Source organism: Ursus arctos, chromosome X (genome assembly GCF_023065955.2).
Source record: "Ursus arctos isolate Adak ecotype North America chromosome X, UrsArc2.0, whole genome shotgun sequence".
In the NCBI taxonomy this organism is placed as follows: Eukaryota; Metazoa; Chordata; class Mammalia; order Carnivora; family Ursidae; genus Ursus; species Ursus arctos.
The window spans coordinates 26,392,573-26,415,954 of record NC_079873.1 but is presented as its reverse complement, the minus strand read 5'-3'; the positions used below and the strand labels follow the sequence as shown (position 1 = coordinate 26,415,954).

General features: G+C 36.6%; 1 protein-coding gene and 1 long non-coding RNA gene across 18 annotated transcripts in view; both read left to right on the top strand.

The window, feature by feature from the left end:
- Window positions 1-23,382, top strand: part of DMD (dystrophin) — a 2,358,181-nt gene that overhangs the window by 1,645,170 nt on the left and 689,629 nt on the right. For all 17 annotated transcript variants that reach the window (XM_057310259.1, XM_057309646.1, XM_048213297.2 and 14 more), the window contains one exon: window positions 17,421-17,585. In XM_057310259.1, coding sequence (XP_057166242.1) covers window positions 17,421-17,585 — 165 coding nt within the window. The remainder of the gene's footprint in view (window positions 1-17,420; window positions 17,586-23,382) is intronic.
- Window positions 891-15,981, top strand: LOC130544110 (uncharacterized). The gene is made up of 2 exons (XR_008960136.1): window positions 891-4,148; window positions 4,946-15,981. It is a non-coding gene; the product is annotated as an uncharacterized LOC130544110 (long non-coding RNA).

Below are 23,382 nucleotides of genomic sequence, written 5' to 3'. Positions count from 1 at the left end.
TGAAGCTACACAGCCCTGGTTTCTAGGCACCATGTGGTTGGAAGATAATCCCCAGGGGCCTTAGCAAGTGCGCTCAATGAAACATGGAAGTCAGCAAATAAGGAAATGGAATTAATACACATGAGGTTGCTTCATCCCTGTGAGTGTAGAAAGTGTACTGGGGACAGCTGGACCCATCTGAGACAAGCTCATCATTCACTGTTCCTTCATACAGCTTGCTTAAAATATTTATTCAGCATTTATTTAGTGGAGGCAAAAAGAACTTGGACTTTCTATTCATAAGAAAACTTCACCTCTTACTTTTTCTTAAAATGAGGAACTTACATGTATTAAAAGTCATGTGACTTTTTTTTTACATACATGAATTATCCTTCATTTAATGGTTTTTTGTCATTTCTAGATGCATAGCACTATTCTATACCAGTGCTGTCAAATGGAAATATAACGCAAGCCATGTATGTCATTTTAAATGTTCTAGTAGCTATGCTAAAATGTAAAAATAAACAGCTGAAAGCAATTTTAATAATATATTTTATTTAACTCAATGTATCTAAAATGGTGTCATTTTGACATTTTAATCAGTATGAAAGTATTAAAATGTTTTGCGTTGTTTTTGTTGTACAAAATCTTTGAAATTCACTTTGTATTTTACACGTATTCTCATTCTCTGTTCCAGAAGTAGCCACCTTCCAGGGGCTCAGTAGCCCCATGTAGCTAGTGGCAAGCATGTTGACCGGTGTGGTTCAGGGCTCATCAAGGCTAACAGTAACTTACGAGATATAATAACAATATTTTTAAAATTTGTTTTTCTGGCTTTTATGTTCATCATTTACATTTTTTAAGTTCTTCGTTCCATTTTCTTTTGCTTTTTCTGAATCATATGACTTCTGGGAAAGTAAATGAAAAGATTTTGAAGTTAAATAATAATATAGATAATTCAGTCCTGCTAGACACTTGGCACATGTGATATTGAGTTTCCAGGTTCAGCTGGCTACCCTTGCAAGCTTGAGCTAGCTGGTCCCAGGTGAATGGCCCTGCCAAATCAGAGATTTGCAAGTACTAGCCATAGAAACTTCCTCAACAACAGATCAGGAGGCTGATGAATTTTTTTTTAATTTCCTATGGAGGTCGCTGTCCTCGTACATTTTCAAAGTTACCGGAGGTGTTTGCCCGGGAGGCAGGAGTTCATGGATGCTGTGTTTAAAAATTTTTCTCCTGCATTGAACCCTGGGCACCCCCCTCACCCACCTTCCCCTTAAAGCAGCTCTGGGAGATAGGCAGGGAAAAGACTTAGAAGGAAAGGAGAGTCAGCAGTTCTGTGGTCCTCAGAGTGGGGTGGACAAACTCTCTGAAGGCACAGATGGTCATTATGTTAGGCTTTGCAGGCCATAAGGTTTTTCCCGTGACTCCTCCTCTGGGCTGCCTTGCTAGTGCCAACGTGGCCAGAGGCAACATGTAAAGAAAGAGCGCAGAAGGGTTCCAGTGTGACTTTACATGTGGACACAGATTTGAATTTTATATAATTTGCACGTGTCATGTGTCTTTTAATTTTTTGAACAATTTTTTTAAATGTAAAAAAAAAATGTCCTTCTTAGCTCTCAGACTGTATAAAAACAAGTGGCAGCTGGATTTAATTCATGAGCCAGCCTTTGCTGCCCCCTGCCCTAGAGTGTTGTTCAAATGGGCTGATAGCTATAATCCTGGCAGAAAAATCAGTAGTTTGGGCCTTGCCTTCTGCCCAGATTTTGTTTTTTGTTTTTTGTCTTCTGCAAAGAAATCAAATTTGTCTTCTTTTTCAAATTTCTGTCTGTGCTCTTTTTCTCTTCTGGTTAGCAGGAAGAGGGCTACCCACCCGTGGGTTTTATTCCCTTTCTTTATAATATCTGCACAGTTAGTAAATCTTTATCTTAACATACACCAATGACACAGCCTCTCCTTTTTGTGTTCAAAACAAACACCCCCCAAAATCCCTATTTCCAGGAATAACTATTCTGTATCATATTAGTTTCTTATTTATCAGTAAGATTAAAACTCCTGGGAACTTTGATTTTCTTCGTAGGCATATTTCATTTCATGGGTAATGCAATATGCATTTACTTCTTGGTATAAATAACAATAATGCATCCATTTTCAAATAGAGACTATTGCACAGAGAATATATAGATGTTAGTTATGCAGATTATGCCATTTGTTACAAAAATACTTTTTAATCTTGGTATTTTTAAACATAATAAAATGATTCAGAGGAAGGGAAAGAAATAGAAGTCTTTTTTCAGCGTGGTGATTTTCTTTCTTTTAGAGGATGAGTTTTAGAGAACAACAAACTTTCTAGCCAGAAACTGTTGAGATTAAAAGCAGCAGTCCATTGTCATGTCCTCAAAACTGTCACATTTGTTTATGTATTTGAACACTCCTGGATTCTTTTCTCAAATATTTTGTTCTACGTGAAAAAGAAATCACAAGGATTGTTAAGGCTTTCAGTATATCAATCCTCAAGCAAGCACTGTGGTATGCCTTGTAGCACTGTCCAAGATAACTCTTTGCAGTGATGGATAGGTTCTCTGTGCTGTCCGATACATTGTGGCTTTTGAGCATTGCAAAGGTAGCAAGTACAACTGAGGAACTGATTTTTAAATTGTATGTAATTTTGAGTAATTTAAGTTTAAAGTTATGTTTAAATAGTTACATTGTTTCTAGTGGAATTTCCCAGATTGAGGATATGTGATCATGCAGTGTGTTTTTCACCCTTTTTCTCTAGTGATTATATTCTGAAGTATAATGATTTGTATGTTAACAAAGGAGAAGACTCTGGTTTTTAAAAATTCTATTATTAAAATAGCTAATTTGGAGGCGCCCTGGTGGCTCAGTCGGTTAAATGTCTGACTCTTGATTTCAGCTCAGGTCATGATCTCAGGGTGGTGAGATTGAGCCCCACATTGGGCTCTGTGCTGGGTGTAGAGCTTGCTTAGGATTCTCTCGCTCCAATCGCTTCTCGGCCTTTTGGCTAAGATCAAGTGTAGGATTCTCTCGCTCCCTCTTCCGCTGCCCCTCCCCCCACCCCACCCTCTCTCTCTCTCTCTCTCTCTCTCTCTCTCTCTCTCTCTCTCTTTCAATAGAGTAAAATAAAATAGATACTTTTTCCTGGCAGTTCAAGGATGATGTTAATAAATATCAAGCTATTATAATTTGTTATGATTCTTGTTGCTTGGATAGATTTACACAGATCCTGGCTTAGTTTTCCTACAAAACAAACAGAACAGACACACACAAAATAAAAAAAAACAGTGTTTCCTAACCATCTAGAGGACCTTTTTGTATATCAGCCAGGCTCCTGCTCTGGTCCCTTCAGCAAATAAGAAAAAAAGACTGGTGATAGGAGAGTGTGAGAATAAAGTAGTTCTTTCCTTGTTCTAGAATGAGTAGGAGCTGGGGGAGAAGGAGAGAGAAAAAGATGGGGTTAATTTGTACCAACACATTTTGTGGTATGTGTATGTGTCGTAAAAATTACGTGTTAACTTCTTTGTAAGTTTTATTATCCTCAAGGTTAAGCAGTATGTGATCAAAATCACATTATGTAATAAAGAGTATGTGAGTAGGTGGATAGTTAGGTGGGTGTAAATCCCTATGAAATCCAGTTTAGAAGATAAATGATAGCTATTGAATTTGGACAAATCAATTTCACCAATTCACTTTACTTGTCTAATGCCTCTGGGAGCCATTACAGAGCTGGTTACCTAATGTTAGGGTAGGGTAGTTTTAAATCAAGGTGAACAGTCAAAAAACATTTTTTCCGTGAACTATGTGTATTATTAAGGATTATTTTACTATGAAGTTAGTTGCTTATATTGCAAACTAAGAAATTAATGAACGAGAATACTGCTCATGAACACCAAGGTTTATTTAAAAGCCAGTATGGGTTTAGTGTGGTAATAAGGGCCCAGTTCTCCAAGGACAGCAAACCTATTTATTGTACATCAAATTTTACTGACTTTGAAATCTCCCTAGGAATGTTCATTTACCTCATCATGTATTATGTGTTTCAGATCTTTAGCAACAATAACAAAATCCAAGAGTGCTAATGAAGTGGTTTTGCAATGAAACTAATATACACTGTGGTCTGATACAGGAGACTTCACTCCTACATTCAGGTAGAACTGAAAACAGTATAGAAAATACAGCTCTTGAAACACTGTACTTAATAACCACATGCTTTAAAAGAAAATCCGCTTCCATTTAAAGGAAAATCCCAATAGCTATGCAGTTGGAGGGTGACTGTCCCAAAAATAAATTATAATTGGTCAGTTCAAAATTGTATATGGATTTATAATTTTTAAATGTCTGGTGGCATATAACCATAATGTATTTTTCACTTTTATATTCATTTTTCTTTTATTAAATTTCCAGAGGGAGAGAAAATAAATGACCTCCTACTGAGAGATACTTTACCGTGAGACCAGTTTTAAAAAATAATTGAGGATTGTGCCTGAAAATATATCATCCCTAAGTTCTGGTTCCCCAGTAGCTTTAATTTATTGAGGTAGAAAAATATGCAAGGTGATATGAGGTCCCCAAATGTTTCATACTGCATGCATTTTATCCGAAGGACGATAATGGTCTACGTGAATTATTCAATTGGTATTACTAAATTTTGGAAGGTTTTTAAAAATTGTTTTGGTTGGTGGCAAGGGAGTATTTGTTTAAGTGCATTCAGAATGCACTGTTACTTAGCTGTCGTTCAGGCTGTGGGTGTTGACAGGGAAGGTTTGTACTTAGCCATACAATGAGCGACTTGAATCAATTAAAAAAAAAAAAAGTAGATTTGTGGATAATATATAGGGCGGTGTTTGGAAGAAAAATAGTTACTAGGTAAATATTCATTGAATTAATTGCACAGGCAATGTTTCTGCCAGTGCTGTAATTAATACATATCTTGTCTCTTCTCTAGCTCCAGAATTCATGACATCAACATAACTGACAACAATAACAAAAGAAAATGTCAAGAATTGAGTCTTCTCCTTGGGTTTCTTAGTCTTCTTGACTGACTAGATTCTACCCTTTCATATTCAGGTGTACTCAAATCATATTTCACCAGCCCAGCTGCCAGGCAAGACCTGTTCTTGCTATTCTAGTGAGCTTATGCATTCACACGTAGACTAAAACAAGAAGCAGAGTTAGAAATGCAACAAATGTGAGAATATAAGCACTCTGAAGAGTGCTGCTTTCAATCCTCAGCTTTACCTTCTGTCTTGTCTGTTCTATCAGAAAGTGGTGTGTGTGATTGTTCATTTAACAAGTACTCTACCACGTAAGAGAAAGTGTGTACAAAGATGAAGCATTCAATGGTAGTTATATGTGTGTGATGTGTGTGGTGTGCTGATAGTGCTGGGGTGTGCGTGTGTGTGTGTGTTTTCAAGCTTTCGGAGGAAGGTAAGGGAAGAAGATACAAGTGGAAAGACACTAGTAAAATAAAGAAAAAAGCAGTACCTGACAGGGTCTGATGAAGTAGCACAGATAATAAATGCTACAGAGTTTATTAGAAAGAATAATTATTTCTATCCGGAGGGATTAGGCAATCTTCTCTGAGAAGGTGGCACTTTCATTACCCGAAACATGAAGAATGGAAAAGGGTTTATATGTGTCAATTAGGAAAGGAGATATTTTACTGAGGAAAAAGAAGACATTTTAATGGCAATGTAGACGATGACAGAGGAACAGAAGGCAGTCAAGGGGCACACCCAGAACAATGAGATCACCATTTTTACCAAAAATGGAGTTTTGTTGTTAGAAAGATGTGAATAGTAGGGTCAGATAAGGTCAGATTGTGGAGGGCCATTTTTTTGTTTCCAAAAGGCAGGCTAAAGAATTTGGAGACAATTGGGAATCAGTCATATGATGTAAGCATGAAAATAAAACAAGGGGCAGTTTTGGAAGTTGAATTTAGTAGTTGCAAGAACAATAGGACTTTGTCATCCCACATACTTTCAAAGTTAGAAAGAAATTGTATAAGATCCAATAAGTAACCGAGGGAATTTATTCTGAGAACTGCTGTGTGAAAGAAAGTAGACTTTCTTTTGTGCTCTTTTGAGATGTTTTCTCGAAGTGCTGTAGCTAAAACGAAAGGAAGGCGAAGTAGTGCAGTGGCAAAGTGCGTGCGCTTCTGAGCTTGGCTTCTTGGGCTCAGAGTCTAGCTTGGTTATCACTTACTGGCTATGTGAACTCGGGCAAATCACTTAGCCTCTCTTTGTCAATTTTTCACGTATAAAATGTAGATAATAATAGTACCCACGTCATAGTGTTGTTATAACTAAATGTCGATATGCAGAAAAAGGCACTTAGACTAATGCTTGGCGCATTGTAAGGACTACAACAAATCATCGATTTCTACAGGACAAGTATGTATGTATACCTACATTTAAAATAGCCACTTTCTGATTAAAGGTAGATCATGTTCATAGCAGACAAATTAAAAATGCAATGAGAGGGGTGTCTGGGTGGCTCAGTCGGTTAAGTGTTTGCCTTCGGCTTAGGTCATGATCTCAGGGTCCTGGGATCGAGGCTACATCACACTCCCTGCTCAGTGGGGAGCCTGCTGCTTCTTCTCCCACTGCCCCTCTTGTAGTCTGCGTGTCAAATAAATAAATAAAATCTTAAAAATTAAAAAAAAACGCAACTGAGAAAAGATGACCTATTACCCAGAAATTAAAACTTTTAAACTTTTGACACACCATGTATGTTTTCCATATTACTAAATATACACGTACGTCACTTATTACACACCCACAGGGTATTTACCTGGATGGATGTCCCATAACTTTTTTTTTAAGATTTTATTTATTTATTTGACAGAGAGACAGCCAGCGAGAGACGGAACACAAGCAGGGGGAGTGGGAGAGGAAGAAGCAGGCTCCCAGCGGAGGAGCCTGATGTGGGGCTTGATCCCATAACGCCGGGATCACGCCCTGAGCCAAAGGCAGACGCTTAACTGCTGTGCCACCCAGACACCCCGGATGTTCCAAAACTTTTAACTCTTACCCTATTAGTGAGCATGGAAGCAATTTCAAATGTTTTGCATCTATAAGTGAGGCTGTGGCAAACATTCTTGTGATTTAACATGTGTGCACATCATTGTTGCCTTACAATAAAATATGAGAAGTTGAATTTCTGGACTAGGTGTGAGAATATGTTTATATTTGAATATATATTGCAAAACTCCACCTAATCCCCTCCCAGCCCTAGCCTTCCCAGAGGGGTATTTCAACTTACTTACTAGCACTTTTTGAGAGGGCCTGAATCCTTGCACTATTGCTCTTACGTGACACCACCGTATTGTAATACTAGAAGTTTTTTAAAAAAATCTTTGCGATAGATGCAGCCTTACGCCTCACTGTTTGAATTTGATTTCTGTGGTTTCTAGTGAAGTTAAACAGTTTTAATAGACTTATAGGTCAGTTATAGTTGTTCTTTCATAAATTGTCCATTTGTGATCCTTGTTCATTTTTATTTTCTGTTGAGTATTTGTCTTTTTCCTATTGATCTGTGAGAGTGGTTTTATCTTGAGTGTCTGTCAAAGCATTTAAGGCAGATTGCCTTTGGTTTTGATTTTTCTTTTGCTTGTTTGATTTTTTAATGTAAGGGAGTTTTAGATGGTTTTGAATTTAAAGCAGTCACTTTATGGTTTTAATATCAAAATTATAACTTTTACATCAAAATTGTAAGAACATTTACCCATATTTTCATTATTTGTATGGCTTTTTTTACACCAAAATTTCGTTCACCTGGTATTTAGTTTGGAATTGTATGAGATAGGAATTTTTTTTAATTGAGCTAAAATTCAATCAAGTATCATCTATATTTTTAAGTATGAAAGGTTCAGAATTCAGCATTTATCATTAAATTCTTTGGAAATAATGCTAATTTTTCATGAAAATTGTTATTTAAATTTGCATTTTTATCTTACCATTTTTATTATAACATTTTGTCTATGTCTCTATTTTTTTTTTATTTTTCATTTAAATTCAAGTTCAGTAATGTATAATGTAGTCTTGGTTTCAGGAGTAGAACTTAGTGATCCATCACTTACAAACAACATCCAGTGTTCATCCCAGCAAGTGCCCCCCTTAATGCCTGTCACCCATTTAGCACATCCCCACACCCACCTCCCTTCCAGCAACTCTAAGTTTGCTCTCTTTAGTTAAGAGTCTTCTGTGGTTTGCCTTCCTCTCTGTTTTTATATTATTTTTCCTTCCCTTCCCCTATGTTCATCTGTTTTGTTTCTTAAATTCCACATATGAGTGAAATCATATGATATTTATCTTTTTCTGACTTATTTTACTTAGCATAATACCCTCTAGCTCCATCCACATCGTTGCAAATAGCAAGCATCCATTCATTTTGATGACTAATATTCCATTGTGTGTATGTATGTGTATGTATATATATATACATATCACCTCTTCTTTATCCATTAATCAGCAGACAGACATTTGGGCTTTTTCCATACTTTGGTTATTATTGATAATGCTGCTTTAAATATCGGGGTTCTTGTGCCCCTTCGAATCAGCATTTTTTTTATCCTTTGGATAAATACCTAGTAGTGCAATTGCTGGTTCATAGGACAGTTCTATTTTTCACTTTTTGAGGAACCTCCATACTGTTTTCTGGAGTGGCTGTACCAGTTTGCATTCCCACCAGCAGTGCAAGAGGGTTCCCCTTTCTCCACATTCTCGCCAACATCTGTCGTTTCCTGAGTTATTAATTTTAGCCATTCTGACAGGTGTGAGGTAGTATCTCTTTGTGGTTTAATTTGTGTTTCCCTGATGATGAGTGATTTTGAGCATCTTTTCACGTGTCTGTTAGCCATCTGGATGTCTTCTTTGGAAAAATGTCTATTCATGTCTTCTGCCCATTTCTTAACTGGATTATTTATTTTTTGGGTGTTGAGTTAGTTATGTTCTTTATAGATTTTGAATACTAACCCTTTTTCCAATTTGTCATTTGTAAATATCTTCTCCCATCCCATCAGTTGTCTTTTAGTTTTGTTGATTGTTTCCTTCTCTGTGCAGAAGTTTTTTTTTTTTTTTTAATCTTGGTGAGGCCCTAGTAGTTCATTTTTGCTTTTGTTTCCCTTGCCCCCAGAAAGTGCCTAGTAAGAAGTTGCTGCAGCCAAGCTCAAAGAGGTTGCTGCCTGTTTTCTCTTCTAGGATTTTGATGGTGTCCTGTCTTACATTTAGGTCTTTCATCCATTTTGAATTTATTTTTGTATATGGTGTAAGAAAGTGGTCCAGTTTCATTCTTCTGCATTTTGCTGTCCAGTTTTCCCAAGGCCATTTGTCAGAGAGACTGTCTTTTTTCCATTGGATAGTCTTTCCAGCTTTGTCAAAGACTAGCTGACCATAGAGTTGTGGGTCTGTTTCTAGGTTCCCTATTCTGTTCCATTAATCTGTGTGTCTATTTTTGTACCTGTCTATGTCTCTATTTTAAAATGGATGAGAAATCTACCAAAATGTAGAAGATACTGCAATTGCATAAAGAGCATTTAATCATGGTTTTGGGTTAATCATCATCCAGAAATTTATTTAATAAGCATCCTTATTTACCTTGTCATCCCTATATGATAGTCTTGAATTAACAAATGTCAAATAGTATTTTTTTTGTTTTCAGTATGTTTATATACAAGCATTTCATTTGTATTGGTCGTATTAAAGTTGACTTCTAAATGTGTACATCTCATTAATAGTAATGAGCATTAAGTATATACATTGTTCCCATAAATATTAAAAGCTTTTGAAAAGTATGGATTTCAATACTCCATTTATCAAGTAATACATTAGATTTTGAAAGATCAGAGAAAGAATGTTTTGGCAGGTAAGAGAAAAGGAAAGTTAGAATTTGGAGTCAGGAAAACCCAGGTGTTTAATGTTATATTTTTTTCACTTACTAGTAACTTTAGGAATATTATTTAGAGTTGTGAACCTTAATTTCCTCATTTGTCAGTTGTAGCAAAAAATATATTTCATAGGATTATGAGTGAGATTAGGGGAACTAATGTAAGTAAAACCTGTCATACACTAAAGCATGTTGAAAATCTAAGTCAAAATGGTAATTTAATTGTAGCAGATATTTTAGAGGGATAACCAGCCACCTAATCAGTATTATCCATTTATTTATTTTTATTTAACATTTAAAACATACAAAATAATACTCTTTCTGTGTAGTAACTTTAGAAAATGCCAAAATATATGAACAATTACATAAAAATAATCTTTAATTGATAACGCCCCCAAAATCATGGTGAATTTCATGTATTTCCAATCATTTAAAAAATACGGATAAATACTGATATGCCAAATATACGCAGAAAATCAAAGACCTAATTTATGTGTGGTGTATAACTTATCTTTTACCAATTAACATGTCATGAATATTTTCAAAATAGAATGTTTTTCATAGTGTGCACTTTAAAGGGTGCAAAGTATTCCATTATATGGATGTAATTTATTCCATTGGAGGGATTTTGTTTCAGTTTTTCACTAGCATAAATGACAGAATTGGGTATTCTTTTCACAAGTCTCTGTGTATATCTCTGATATTCCCCTAGGAAAATTCATGGAAGTAAAATTTTGCAGTTGAATGGAATGAATACTTTTTTTTTCTCCTTTCAAGTTTTTATTTAAATTCCAGTTAGCTAACATATAGTGTAATATTAGTTTCAGGTGTAGAGTTTCGTGATTCATCACTTATATACCATACCAGTGCTGATCACAAGTGCCCTCCCTTACACCCACCACCCATTTAGCCCATTCCCCCACCCACCTCCCATCCAGTAACCCTCAGTTTGTTCTCTAGAGTTTAATGTCTCTTTTCTCATTTAACCCTCTTCTTTTTTCCCTATGTTCATCTATTTTGTTTCTTAAATTCTACATATGAGTGAAATCATATTTGTCTTTCTCTGACTTATTTCACTTAGCATGACATAGTCTGGCTTCACCCACGTCATTGCAAACGGCAAGAGTTCATTCTTTCTTATGGCTGAGCAATGTTCCGTTGTATGTATATATCACATATTTATCCATCAATTCATGGACATTTGGGCTCTTTCCATGATTTGGCTTTTGGTGGTATTGGTGCTATAAACATTGGGGTGCATGTATCCCTTCAAATCAGTATTTTTGTATCCTTTGGGTAGATACCTAGTAGTGTGGAGAAAGGGGAACTCTCTTACACTGTTAGTGGGAATGCAAACTGGTGTAGTATGCAAAACGGTATGGAGGTTCCGCAAAAAGTTAAAAATAGAACTACCATACGTTCCAGTAATTGCACTACGAGGTACTTACCCTACGGCTTTTAAAATATTTTCATATACTCTTTTAAATTGGAGGATAAGAGACACATAGGAAAGTATACAGATCATAAGAATAGAAGTTGTTGGATTTTTTAAAAGTTAACATACCATGCTGCTAACACCCAGATCAGGAATTAGAACATTACCCTAGGAGTTTCCTTCATGCTTGTGCCCAGTTATTAACCCTTTCCCACCTACCCCCTCACCAAGGATAAGCTTGCTTCTGACTTCACACACTTATAGAGTATATGTATTTCTAGATCATCCACTCTCTACTTTAACTAAAGTGGCACTATTGTCATAAATCAAGTACATATAGTCTATTCTCACAGCAATACCACACAGAATTAATTATATTAAATAATGATACCTGGTAGTAAACATTCTTAAACTTGGTTGTTCTTCAACATTGCATTGGATATTCTTGGTCCTTGGTATTTGCATATAAATCTTAGAATTGGTATGTTACTTTCTAGTAAAAACTAGCTGTTGCGATTTTAATAGAACTTGCACTGAACTTACAGATTATTTGAAGAGAGTTGATATCTTTACAATATAGGATCTTCCAGTAGGTTTCTAGGAGGAATAAGGTATACTCCTTTATTTTTTTAGGCTTTCCTTAATCTCTCAGGCATATTGGTAGTTTTCAGGGTAGAAGTCTTGCTTTTTAGTTTGAATTATCAAATTGCTCCCTACAAATGTAAAAATTTATCCTCTAACAAACATCATAAGATTGCTTATTTTCTAGAACTTTGATAATTACCTTTGACAAAAGCCAATATAATAGGCTTATGATGGTTTATTATTGCTGTTTTAATTTGCATTTCACTGATGACTTAGTGGTTGGACTTTTGTTTATTAGCTGTTTGCATTTTTTGTCCGATTCCTGTTTATATTCTTTATCGAGTTTTCCAATAGAATCTCCATTTGATTTCATTTACTGAAAGATCTTTTTATATGAAAGATTATAACCCATTGTCTGATAGATGTTGCAAATAGTTCCAGCTGTCCTTTGTTTGTAATTCTGCTAATTGGCCTTAATTTTGAATGAGCAATACAAATATTATCCTTAAGAGTTAATTCACATTACTTTCTGCTTCTAAGAGGCTTCCTCACACCAATATTTTATTCTAGTTCTGTTATTAATTTTTTTACACTTAACACCTTAATTTCTCCAGAATGTTTTTGGTATAAGATATGAAGTTAAGTATTTAATATCTGTGTATTTCTAAAACAGACACCTCTGTTTATCTTATTAAAATTTCTACACATTTGAAATTAAAATTCAGAAGTTGAAAAAAGGGAAGCTAATCTTGTGTGAAATTAGGTCAAGATTTTGTTAGATACTAAATTAACTCATAAGAGAACTGAACTTGTTCAATTTTTTGCTTTCAGCACAGGGAACATGTCATATGAAGAGTATGGTTCCATAATACTTAAAAAGATTATTGGGAAAATGATGCATTTTGCTATTAAACTGCATACATATTGTGATAAGAATATGAAGTAGTAAATGTAATAGTAAATAATTTTAAGACACACAAAAACTGACACGAAACCTATTCATACCCTACATACTTAAATTATTCACGTTATCGTTTTCCATGAACTACATAGAAGCCATCAATACCTGAAGACTCTTTTGAAGTTGTGGAGAATCACAAAAATTATAGGTCAGAAGGTCTCAAATACTACCCTACCATTAACGAAGTGATATTGTCATAGGGAAATAATCTCGATTTTGGACTGGTGGCTTTCAATGTGTTACATCCTATTAATAATGATTTGTTATTAAAATATATATCCTTATCATTATTTTTGGCAGGAAGAAAAGCTGGTAGTTTTACTTTCTAAATTAACTTATTTCTCTGTGAAGGTGATACATTTATATTTTGCAAAAATTTGAAACTGTAGTGAAAATCTTCCACCCCATCCACCATCTACCCTACCATTACCAAGTGTTGATTTTACTTGCATAAATACATCTACAAGATGAATTCCTAGCAGCAAAATTCTGGCTATAAGGTTACATGCATTTTGTAGATATTGCCAAATTGTCTTCCACAAGGGGTACACCAGTTTGCCTATCCCACTGGCTATATATAATCGTGTATTTTCCGCAACCTTGGCAATATAGTGTGTTTCAGACTTGGATTTTTGTCAGTGCAATCAATGAAATTTTTGGATCTCCCATTACAACAAAGTTTAGCTTCTTTATGTATGTTTAAAGTCCATTTATGTTTTATTTTTTGTGGACTGTCCTTAACTTCTGTCATTTTTTCTCTGGCTTGTTGGCCTTTTTAAAATTACTTTGCAGAAGCTTTCTTATGCTTTAGGAAAATTAGTCCTTATCTGAGATGACGCAAATATTTTTTTCACTATTTGTCATTTGTCCTATGACTTTGCTTTTAGGTGATTTTTTTTTTTTTTTTTTTGCCATTCAAACTTTCTCATCTGTATATGCCATTATAGTCCAATCAACTAATATCTTTGCCTGCTAATTAAAGCTATTTAACATGAGGATAAAATTACATTATGTTGACTACTCTGGACATGCATTGCTTCTTAAATTGAAAAAAAAAAAGAATCTTAAATTTTGGAATTGTTTATCTTTCATTCACCAGATATTTATTGAAAGCCTGTCATGTGTAAAAATCCAGCTTATCCAGAAATCAAAGCTCAGTGAGGGAGGTCAGTGTAAATAACAGAGTATAAGGCAAGTGGTATGATGGTGGGAAGCACAAGGTCTGTGAGAATATACCCAATGCAGATGTCCTAACTAACCTGAAAACTACTCATGCCCCACAATCTCATTATGAGCTATCATTTAATTTTTTCAAATGTTAGTCAAATCTTACCCATTGAACTCTTTGCTGTCTGGAATTGTTCTACCTCTAGAACCAGGAAGGCATGGGTTGGGAGTCTGAGAAGGAAACTAACAATCTCAGTTGAAAGTTACCTGGATTTCTGTGTTGATATGTGAACCCTATTTGTGGTCAGGTATAAATGAGTTCATAGCTCAATTTTAGAGATTTAAAAAAAAATATGATGGCTGTTATTTTCATTAACTTCAGAATCTAGAGGCTGTTAGTTGCTGCAAGTTGAAGCTGTAAAATATTTTTACATGTACTTGTGACTAGAAAATAATCCAATAAAAATAAACTGTTTAGTAACTTCCTTATAAATGCTAGAAAAGATAAGCTGAAAGCATTATTAGATTATATATTCTAGACCTGGAATTACGTTTGTGTATCAGCTCGCGCTCTCTCTCTCTCTCTCTCTCTCTCACACACACACACACCCACACACACACTCAAACCAGCACACACAAATACGTTATCCATCACCATAGATGTCATTATGGGTTAGAACTCACGAAACACAAACAGGCCTTTATCTAATACTTTGTGTACCTGACTTTATAGCAGGATACAAGTCAAACAGAGCAGATACAGCATCACGATTCATTACCCATGAACAAGCATTGCATGCTGCCTGCACACGTTGCTTCTTTTAACTCCTTACCCACACAGGAAAAGGCTGCCGGGGGGAACACCAAGGTCTGCGCAGGTCACTTTAAAGAGAAGTCACAGCCTGTATTTCCTTTCCATCTTTTACACCATTTTTAGTCATCTAGACCATAGGTTATATTCCAATTCACAGTTTCCCCAAAGCAGATACAGTTCTATACAACAAACAATACGGGCCTAATGTTTCCGAATCATCTTAAAGTTAGTGTTTCAAGGAAACGTTGTGGGAGCCTAAGGTTAGTGTCAGGCTGGAACATCAGTCCAGGCTGCATGGTAATCCTTGACTCATACATGCACGTGCATTTTATACAATATATATAAATGCATTAGAGGTTTCAAAATACATATTGTTTACATACAATCAGAGCTTATATAAAATTCCTTCTCCTGTAAATTAACCGATAAGTTATTTTGTCCATTAATGTATCTCCTTTTCATCTCATACCTCTTGGGTGCAATTAAGGAGCATAATGTTCTTCAGTTAGTTCTTTCAGAAGCATCTAAAACAGATGTTCCAAAGTATGAGGCATTACTTAGGTGATGTACTAGTATATTAGTATACTTATCTAGTTTACTTTTTGAAATATTCACTGTAATATCGGTGAGGATATGGAGAAAAAAGGAGCCCTCTTGCACAGTCAGTGGGAATGCAAACGGATGCAGCCACTCTGGAAAATAGTATGGAGGTTCCTCAAAAACTTAGAACTACCCTACAATCCAATTATTGTGCTACCAGGTATTTACCCCAAAAATACAAAAACACTAATTCAAAGGGATGCATGCACCCCTATGTTTATAGCAGCAGTATTTACAATAGCCAAATTATGGAAGAGCCATGGCTGTCCATCAACAGATGAATGGATAAAGTAGATGTGGTGTGTATGTATACACACACACACACACACACACACACACACACTACACACACACTACACAATGGAATATTACTCGGCCATAAAAAATTTGAATCTTGCCATTTGCAATGATGTGGTTGGAGCTAGAGAGTATAATGCTAAGCAAAATAAGTCCATCAGAGAAAGGCAAATATGATTTGTATGATTTCACTCATATGTAGAATTTAAGAAACAGAACAAACAAGCAAAAGAAAAAGAGAGAGAAACCAAGAAACAGACTTTTAACTGTAGAGAACAAACTAATGGTTACCAGAAGGGAGGTGAGCAGGGGATGGGTGAAACACGTGATAGACATTAAGGAGGGCATTTGTTGTAATGAGCACTGGGTGTTGTACAGAAGTGTTGAATCACTATATTGTATACCCGCAACTAATATAACATGATGTGTTTACTGGAATTAAAATTTAAAAATATTATCTCTAATAACATATATTCTATGATGTATGTTGTAGCATGTGTGTTTGTGTTATAATGTAAAGTTATATTTATATTATTAAAATAGTATTAATCATATCATAAAGAGTTGCCATGACAGGTTCACATTCTTTACTACTGTGTACCTGTTTTGGCCCTTGACAATAGGAAGATAAAGGCTTCACTCTTGCTTATCCTGGCTCCCTACTTACACTTGAGCTCAAGCAATAATCACTAACAGGTAATGACCTTATTGTCATTCACTATCATGCAGGATATTCCTTTCAGCTATTTACATGGATTCCCTTATTCAATCCGTAGAGTGACCCTGTGAAGCAGGTACTGTCATTGTCTGCATTCTGTAGAGAAGGCACTGAGAATTAAAGAAAACTTGGCTCAAGTGCTGGGAAAGAACTAAAATTAAGATTTAAATCAAGTAGCCTAACTCTAGACTTCACAATGTTGAACAGAGTATCCTACTCCTTCCCGAGGTATTTCATGTTTCTCAACCCCAGTGTCATCATCCATTTATAAAATGGGGAAAACAATAGTATCTGTATGGTAGGATCGTTGGGTGGATTAAAGGCAGTAAATGTGAAACTTCCTAACATGGTCTTTGGCACATTGTAAGCCCTTAATAAAAGTAGCCTATAATCATACTGATATATTCTAATCTAATCCAAATGTCTTTTTTCTTCTTTTTATTTCAATCACTTTATTTTGTTTTACTCAGTTATACTCAGACGCACAAACTATAGCCTACCTCCCCATTTTATTTTGTGCATGAAAGAATTCCCTTGTACAATTTTCCTTAACATAAAAGAAAGTTAGAAGGACGTATAAAGGCAGAGTATCTGGCATCTAATATGCAGTATACCAGTATGTTTAGTAAATGAGTGATTCAGTGAGGAATATACTTCTTTACTTTTATTGGTTGGAGTTGGGTATTCATTTGTGTGAGTGTGTGTTTTGAATTTCCAAAAAAAAAAAAAAAAACCTTATTGTCTTTAAAGCATAGGATTTGGGGGAAGACTATTAATAAATGATTTGTAATACGTGAATTAAATCCTAACATGTAACCCATGTGAGTAATCTGTATCATGCTATAAAATACCAAATTCAGTAAATTTCTATAACATTTTAAAGCAAGTAACTTTAGAATATATTTATTTTTGATTTTTTATTTAAACCATGAGAATCTTTTCCTCTTTTTCATTGCAGGTTTCTAGAGATTTGCCTGAGAAACAAGGAGAAATTGAGGCACACATAAAAGACCTCGGGCAGCTGGAAGAGCTGTTAAACCGTCTGCTTCTGTGGCTGTCTCCTATTCGGGATCAGCTGGAGATTTACAATCAGCCGAATCAAACGGGACCATTTGACATTAAGGTAGGGAAGTTTTGCTTTAAATATTGTTTTAAAAAATTGTCAGTATCACTGAACTAAGTTTCTCATCCATTATCATAATCATTTTTGTCATTATAATGTTAGTAATAATAATAAATTGACTAGCATTTTTTGTTTTGTCTTACAGCACTTACTAGCAATAATGTATTCCTTAAACTCTTACCACTAGAATGCTTCATCATCTTTGTTGCTATGACCCGTTTCCCATCCCTACTGTAATAGCACTCAATGTATGTTTGTAGACCCCTTATCTAAAACTAAAGTTGTTTAGGAGATTAGGTGCCTACCAAATAAAGTATAGGCTCTTTAGTAAATATTAGAAAACCCTCTCAGGCTGCCTCCAGTTTACCTTTCTATCCTTTTATTCTGCCAACAACCTCCATCTTTATCCTAGCTACAACCAATTATAAGTTATGTTTATATGTGTGAGGTTTCATGCCATGTCTGTGTTCTTGATCTCTCTTCCTTAAATGACTTCTTTCTCCTTTGTTGGCACGATGAACTTCTCTATATCCTTCAAGACTGAATTCAGTGTCTTTGCTTCTTCAGAACTTTTTCCATATCCCAGGTAGAATAAAAAACCCTCTTAGGATTTCTTATAAACCTCTGTGTCCATTTCCTGTAACCTTCGTACGTTGATTTATACTAAAATTTTACAGACTGAGTACCCGTCACACTTTTTCTCGGTACAGAGGGCATCTTCTTACTTACCTGCCTCATCCCCCCTCCTTTCTGAATACCCCCATCTCAGGGCCCGGTGTCTGGTATGTACTTGTATTTTTGATTCAAAGAATAAAGGTGGTAATGAGACACCCAAAATGGTATTGAGATGCCACAGGTATGCCTAGTGCTCTAGACCAACATGCCAATTGGACGCCGCCATCTTCTCCTTTTAGTGTCCCTGTAGACATTGATTATCCCTATCTTTTCTCTCATCCCAGGAGTATATTCCAAAGACTTATCCCAACTTGATGCCCTGCTTTGCATCTCCTATGGGCCAACAACATTAAACAACTAATCAAATAAACCAATTAAATTGAAATCTCAACGTCTCGGTTAATGTAAGGATGGGCACTTTCAGACTAAATAAGTTAAGTAACATCTTGAGTAAAGGTTTTCTTTTAGTTCACTGACCGATTTTTCAGTTTCCTTGCTTTCCAGGGTTATCACAACCTCTTGTTTTTTTTTTTATCTCCAAGTAGGTGCTGTCTTGCTTGGAGATAAAGCAAGGATAAAATAAAGTGTGAGGCTATTCTAGAGAAGACAAAGTCCAAGTTTAGGAAAGATGGACTTGAGTGAGGTTAAGGAGAGAGAGAGAGGTTGGGAAGAACTAAAATGAGTTATATTTGCAAAGCACACTCCACTACTTTCACTTTACCTCTTCCTGACATGTATGTCCACCATTCTGTTAACTACCCCCGAGCACGGATGATACCATGTACATCACAGGTAGACATCATTTCACCACTGCTCATCCAGTGGCATGGTCTTCCGTTCAAGTCAGACGATTAAGGTCAAGTCACAGTAGGCTTTACCCAAAACAAATTTAGCTGGCTTTATGAAAGTATACGGGACAGGGAACAACACAACTGGCACAGTGGTGACACAGTAGAGGTCTTGACTCCCAGCCCTGGCTTCTGATGAACCATTCACCCTGCATTTGGGTTAGGTGTAGTCACGGGGACAAGACTGGGTGAGCGCAAAGTCATATCATCATTCAGGGAAGCCACCAGTCCTGGAACACCTTCAGTGTTTTCACCTTGCTAGCACAGGGTCCTCAATGGTATTTGACTGGGGTGCATTCTCCAGTGCAACTGCATCTCCTCGATGCTCATTTTTCAGTAGTCAGTAATCTCAACAAAGAAGTAGTTACTTAGTCCAACAAACAATAACCTCAGCCAGATTCTCTTGGATCTAGCATAATCTTAAATATTTCTTGATTTAGTATTATAAAAAGGAAGGCCATAAACTCTTTGTTTCCAGTCAGAAGGAGCTTTCTGTAACTCACAGGTAAAAGCACATTCCTTTACTTTTAAATATAATCTTTAGTTAAAATGAGCTTCTTCATTCAAGTAATGAAAAAAATATATTCAATATTAGCTATCTCTGTTCATGGAAGGATAACAAAATCCTTCAATACAAAGGGATGTTGTTGACTCAACCAAAGGGCCTTTAGTCCCAGTCTCACCCCCCTCCAACAATGGTTCCCAAATATGGAAAACTGGCGTTGGGCGTTTGTTTGTCCATGGCCCACACATCCTTGCCAAATAGGTCCCTGCAGTTTCGAGTGAAAGCTCCTCTCAGCTGTGTTAATCGCTTTCCTTTATCAAAGCTACAAGTCCCCACTCTCGCTGCTATGTGTACTTTCAGAGAGTCATGATATTTGCCTCCTGCAGCTTGGTCTAAATCACTGAGGGGAGAGGCAGCTGCTTTTTCCCTGGCAGTAAAATTTCTTGGCTTCAGTCCTCTGTGCATGTTCTGAGTTTCTCATCTCTGGAGTGCAGATTTCAAAAATATTCCTTTAGCCTTTTTCTTCTTTTCTGTGGCTATATCCAAGGCAAAAAAAGATCATAAAATCATATATATGATGACTTGAGACATTCTTCCCATCATTCTCAGACGCCTAACTCGTAATCAGGAAATAGCGACCTGTGTGAATAATTTACTAACTTACCTAGTTCTTTATCTCTCTTTGTCTAGCTTCTATCTAAATTCACGGTCTAATAAATGATTTATGAAGATTGCTCAGAGTCCTTCTATAAGATACGTGCTTTTAGTCTGTACAGCCTTCTGCAGCCCTCAACTTAAACAGATTAAAATTCTTCTTTTTTCAGTTAAAGAAAATGGGAAAATGGACTTTACTGAAAACCAAAAATAGTTTTCAAACATTTTTGTGGACATGCCCATTTATTAATACAGAGAAAGAAACTCCCTTCTAAAATCTTAGGAATGAATGAATACAAAGAAAGTAGATGCACAAGGAGCCTCCAATTCCTAAATGTAAAGAAATTGTCTTGTCCATGGTGGCCATGGCTACCTTGGAAACAAAGAGCCTAAGGCCTTGACATCCAGGTCATTTGTTTTCTCTAGTCAAACTCTGAGCACCTGTTAGAAAAATATGTAATACCCTCTGTGAGCCTCAGTTTTGCCTGCTTGGCACTTCATGCTTATTGATGAAATGCAGCTAGCTGTGTAATGAAACCCAAATAAAAAAAGCCTTAAGGGCTCTGTTCTAATACATTGTTTATGCTGGAGTGAAAATTGACTGCACATCGCTTGGCTTGTGCAATTTACTCCCGAAATATTCCTATTCAGGAAATCCTGCAAATAGCAATATTCATCTTGAAAATCACCTCACAGAACCCTTAGCAAACTGAGAAACATAATCAATGAGATCATGATGTAGAGGGTGAAAATTAGGCATAATCACAGACCTTTCCCTTCAGTCAGCCCACTAGAAGGCATGCCTTTGAATTTAGATTTTCAAATGTACTCTCAATTTAGACATAAAATATGTTGATTTCAGATTTTAGAAATGATCATTGAATGCTGAGAACCAGGGACCGGTTAGAATTTCTATAAAGGGTCTTATGTTTTTAATCTTTAATGAATACTGTCAATAATGAGCTGTAGGTATACTATTTTTCTGACCTAAAACTGCCTAACTACTGCTTTCTAAACTTTGTATTAAAATATGGGGGGGGGGGGCACATAATGTTACGTTAAATCTTACTGACTGAAATATCTTCATATTGAAGACAGGGAGGGCTTTTTCTTGCCTTCAAGAATGACTTTGCTTCTGTGATCAATAAATAACATGACATACTCTTCTACTGGCTCTTCTTTCCATGTAAGAAACTTAATTGCCCATAATGACAAATCCACACAGAAAACTACCAGAGGACACAACTGGAGTGACTGAATGATAAAGTATGTGAGCATCCAAACCCTTCTGTGTGTGTGTTCATGTTGCTGTGAGTGTTGTCAAAAAAAAAAAAAAAAGGCACCGGATAATTTAACAGGCAAAGAAAACTTTATTCGAGACTATTGAAATAGGAGAGAGAGACTGAAGTCAACTCCACTGAATTGAAAGGCAGCAAAGATTTCAATCACTGGGATGAGCTAAAGTACAGGGGGGCACTGGCAGGGACTTTGGTCACTGTGATTTGGCCTCCTGTGTTTGCTAATTGTCCCTTACCGAAGGGAGGTTACTACCCCCCACCCCCCACTGAGATGGGGCGCCAGTGCTAGCCTTCCTGATATTTACATTTCAATGCGGTGGCTCCCAGGTATTTGAGAAAGACATTCCTAGGTTGTAGAGGACTTACCTCTCAAAGAGGCCGATAAGGAATTTACAATCAAAGGTTTTCTAAAGTAAATGCACTAAGAAAAGAGAGTTCAGACCTATAATCAGAAAGAAACCCTTCTAACCCTTCAGTCAACCTTAAGGAGAATGCTGAGGCTGTCTTTGTCATTCCCCTCTTTTTTCAGAGACAAGCCAGTTTTCCCACCGAACAGCTTGGGAAAGCTACTCCATATCAGTTCTTTGAGAAGCTTTCTGTTGTTCAAGGACTACTTGAACTGAGTCTGAAACTTAATAGTAGAGGATTTTGTTGCACAGTGTGAGCAATTACGTATTTAATAAGGGGTATTTTCTATGGCAGTAAAAGGAAAAACAAAGATTAATGATTGGAACCAACTATAAACCCAGTTTCCGAGTCCAGGGCAGCCAATGAAGAAGATTCCTAGAGGTTGGGCTGGAAAGGTCTTCAGATGGAGAAGTGACAATGGCAGTGGCCATTTTATGACTATTGGAATATTTGGGGCGACAGCACAGACGTCAGAGAGGTTTTATAAGATTGTCCACAGTCATAGCTATTTCCTGGAGCAGAGAATAAAAGCCGTGGGACTTCCAGTGAACTTCCTGAGTGGCCCTTACAGGCACAGCTCCAGGCATGCAGGTTGTCCATACCTAATTCACTGTGCTCATGAGCCCTTTGAAGCCAAGATCTACTTGTCCAGCTGCAGCTCTCAGGATTTCATTATCATGAGGTTGTGGGATATCCGTGAGGTGAGGTGAGGTGGGGTGGAGTCCAGAGCTGACGACCATGAAAGAATTCTTGAGATGTCTTTGGTGCAAAATGGTGTTTTATTAAAGCACAGGGACACGACCTGTGGGCAGAGAGAGCTGCTCCGGGGTCATGAGGAGAGGCCCATTATATACCCTCAAGTTGGGAGGGGGTTAGGGATAGCGTAAGTCTCTAAGGAATTTTGGAAGCAAGGTTTCCAGGACTTTGAGGGGCTAGCTATTTTTGGGAAAAGGTCATTTATTACTGTCTAATAAAACCTTAGTCATGAGACCCTTCAGATGTATATCGGTGGGCCATATGCTTGGGGATGATTCCCAACATGTATCTTGGGGGGGGGGGTTAGAGGTAAAGGAAGTTTCAAAGGAATTTTTATATGTTAAAGGAGACTTACAGGATACCAGGTGGGGGCGGGTGTCAGGCTAGGATTGCCTTTTGCCCTTAGCAAAGGATTAGCATCAAGGCAGCTGAGTCCCTAAAGGAATGTCACTGTGCCTGTTTCAAGGACTCATCAATGGGCTGTGTAGGTAGTAAGGAAATTTAATTGTGTCTACATAGGTTCCTGATAGCTTTGTTCTTATAAACTGCTAAGACATATGTAAACTGAGGGAGACTCAAGTCTTGCGGGATTGTGGTCTCTATAGGTTAACTATTTCTTTCTCCTTTAGGGCAGCCAGGAGTGCCTGAGGGAT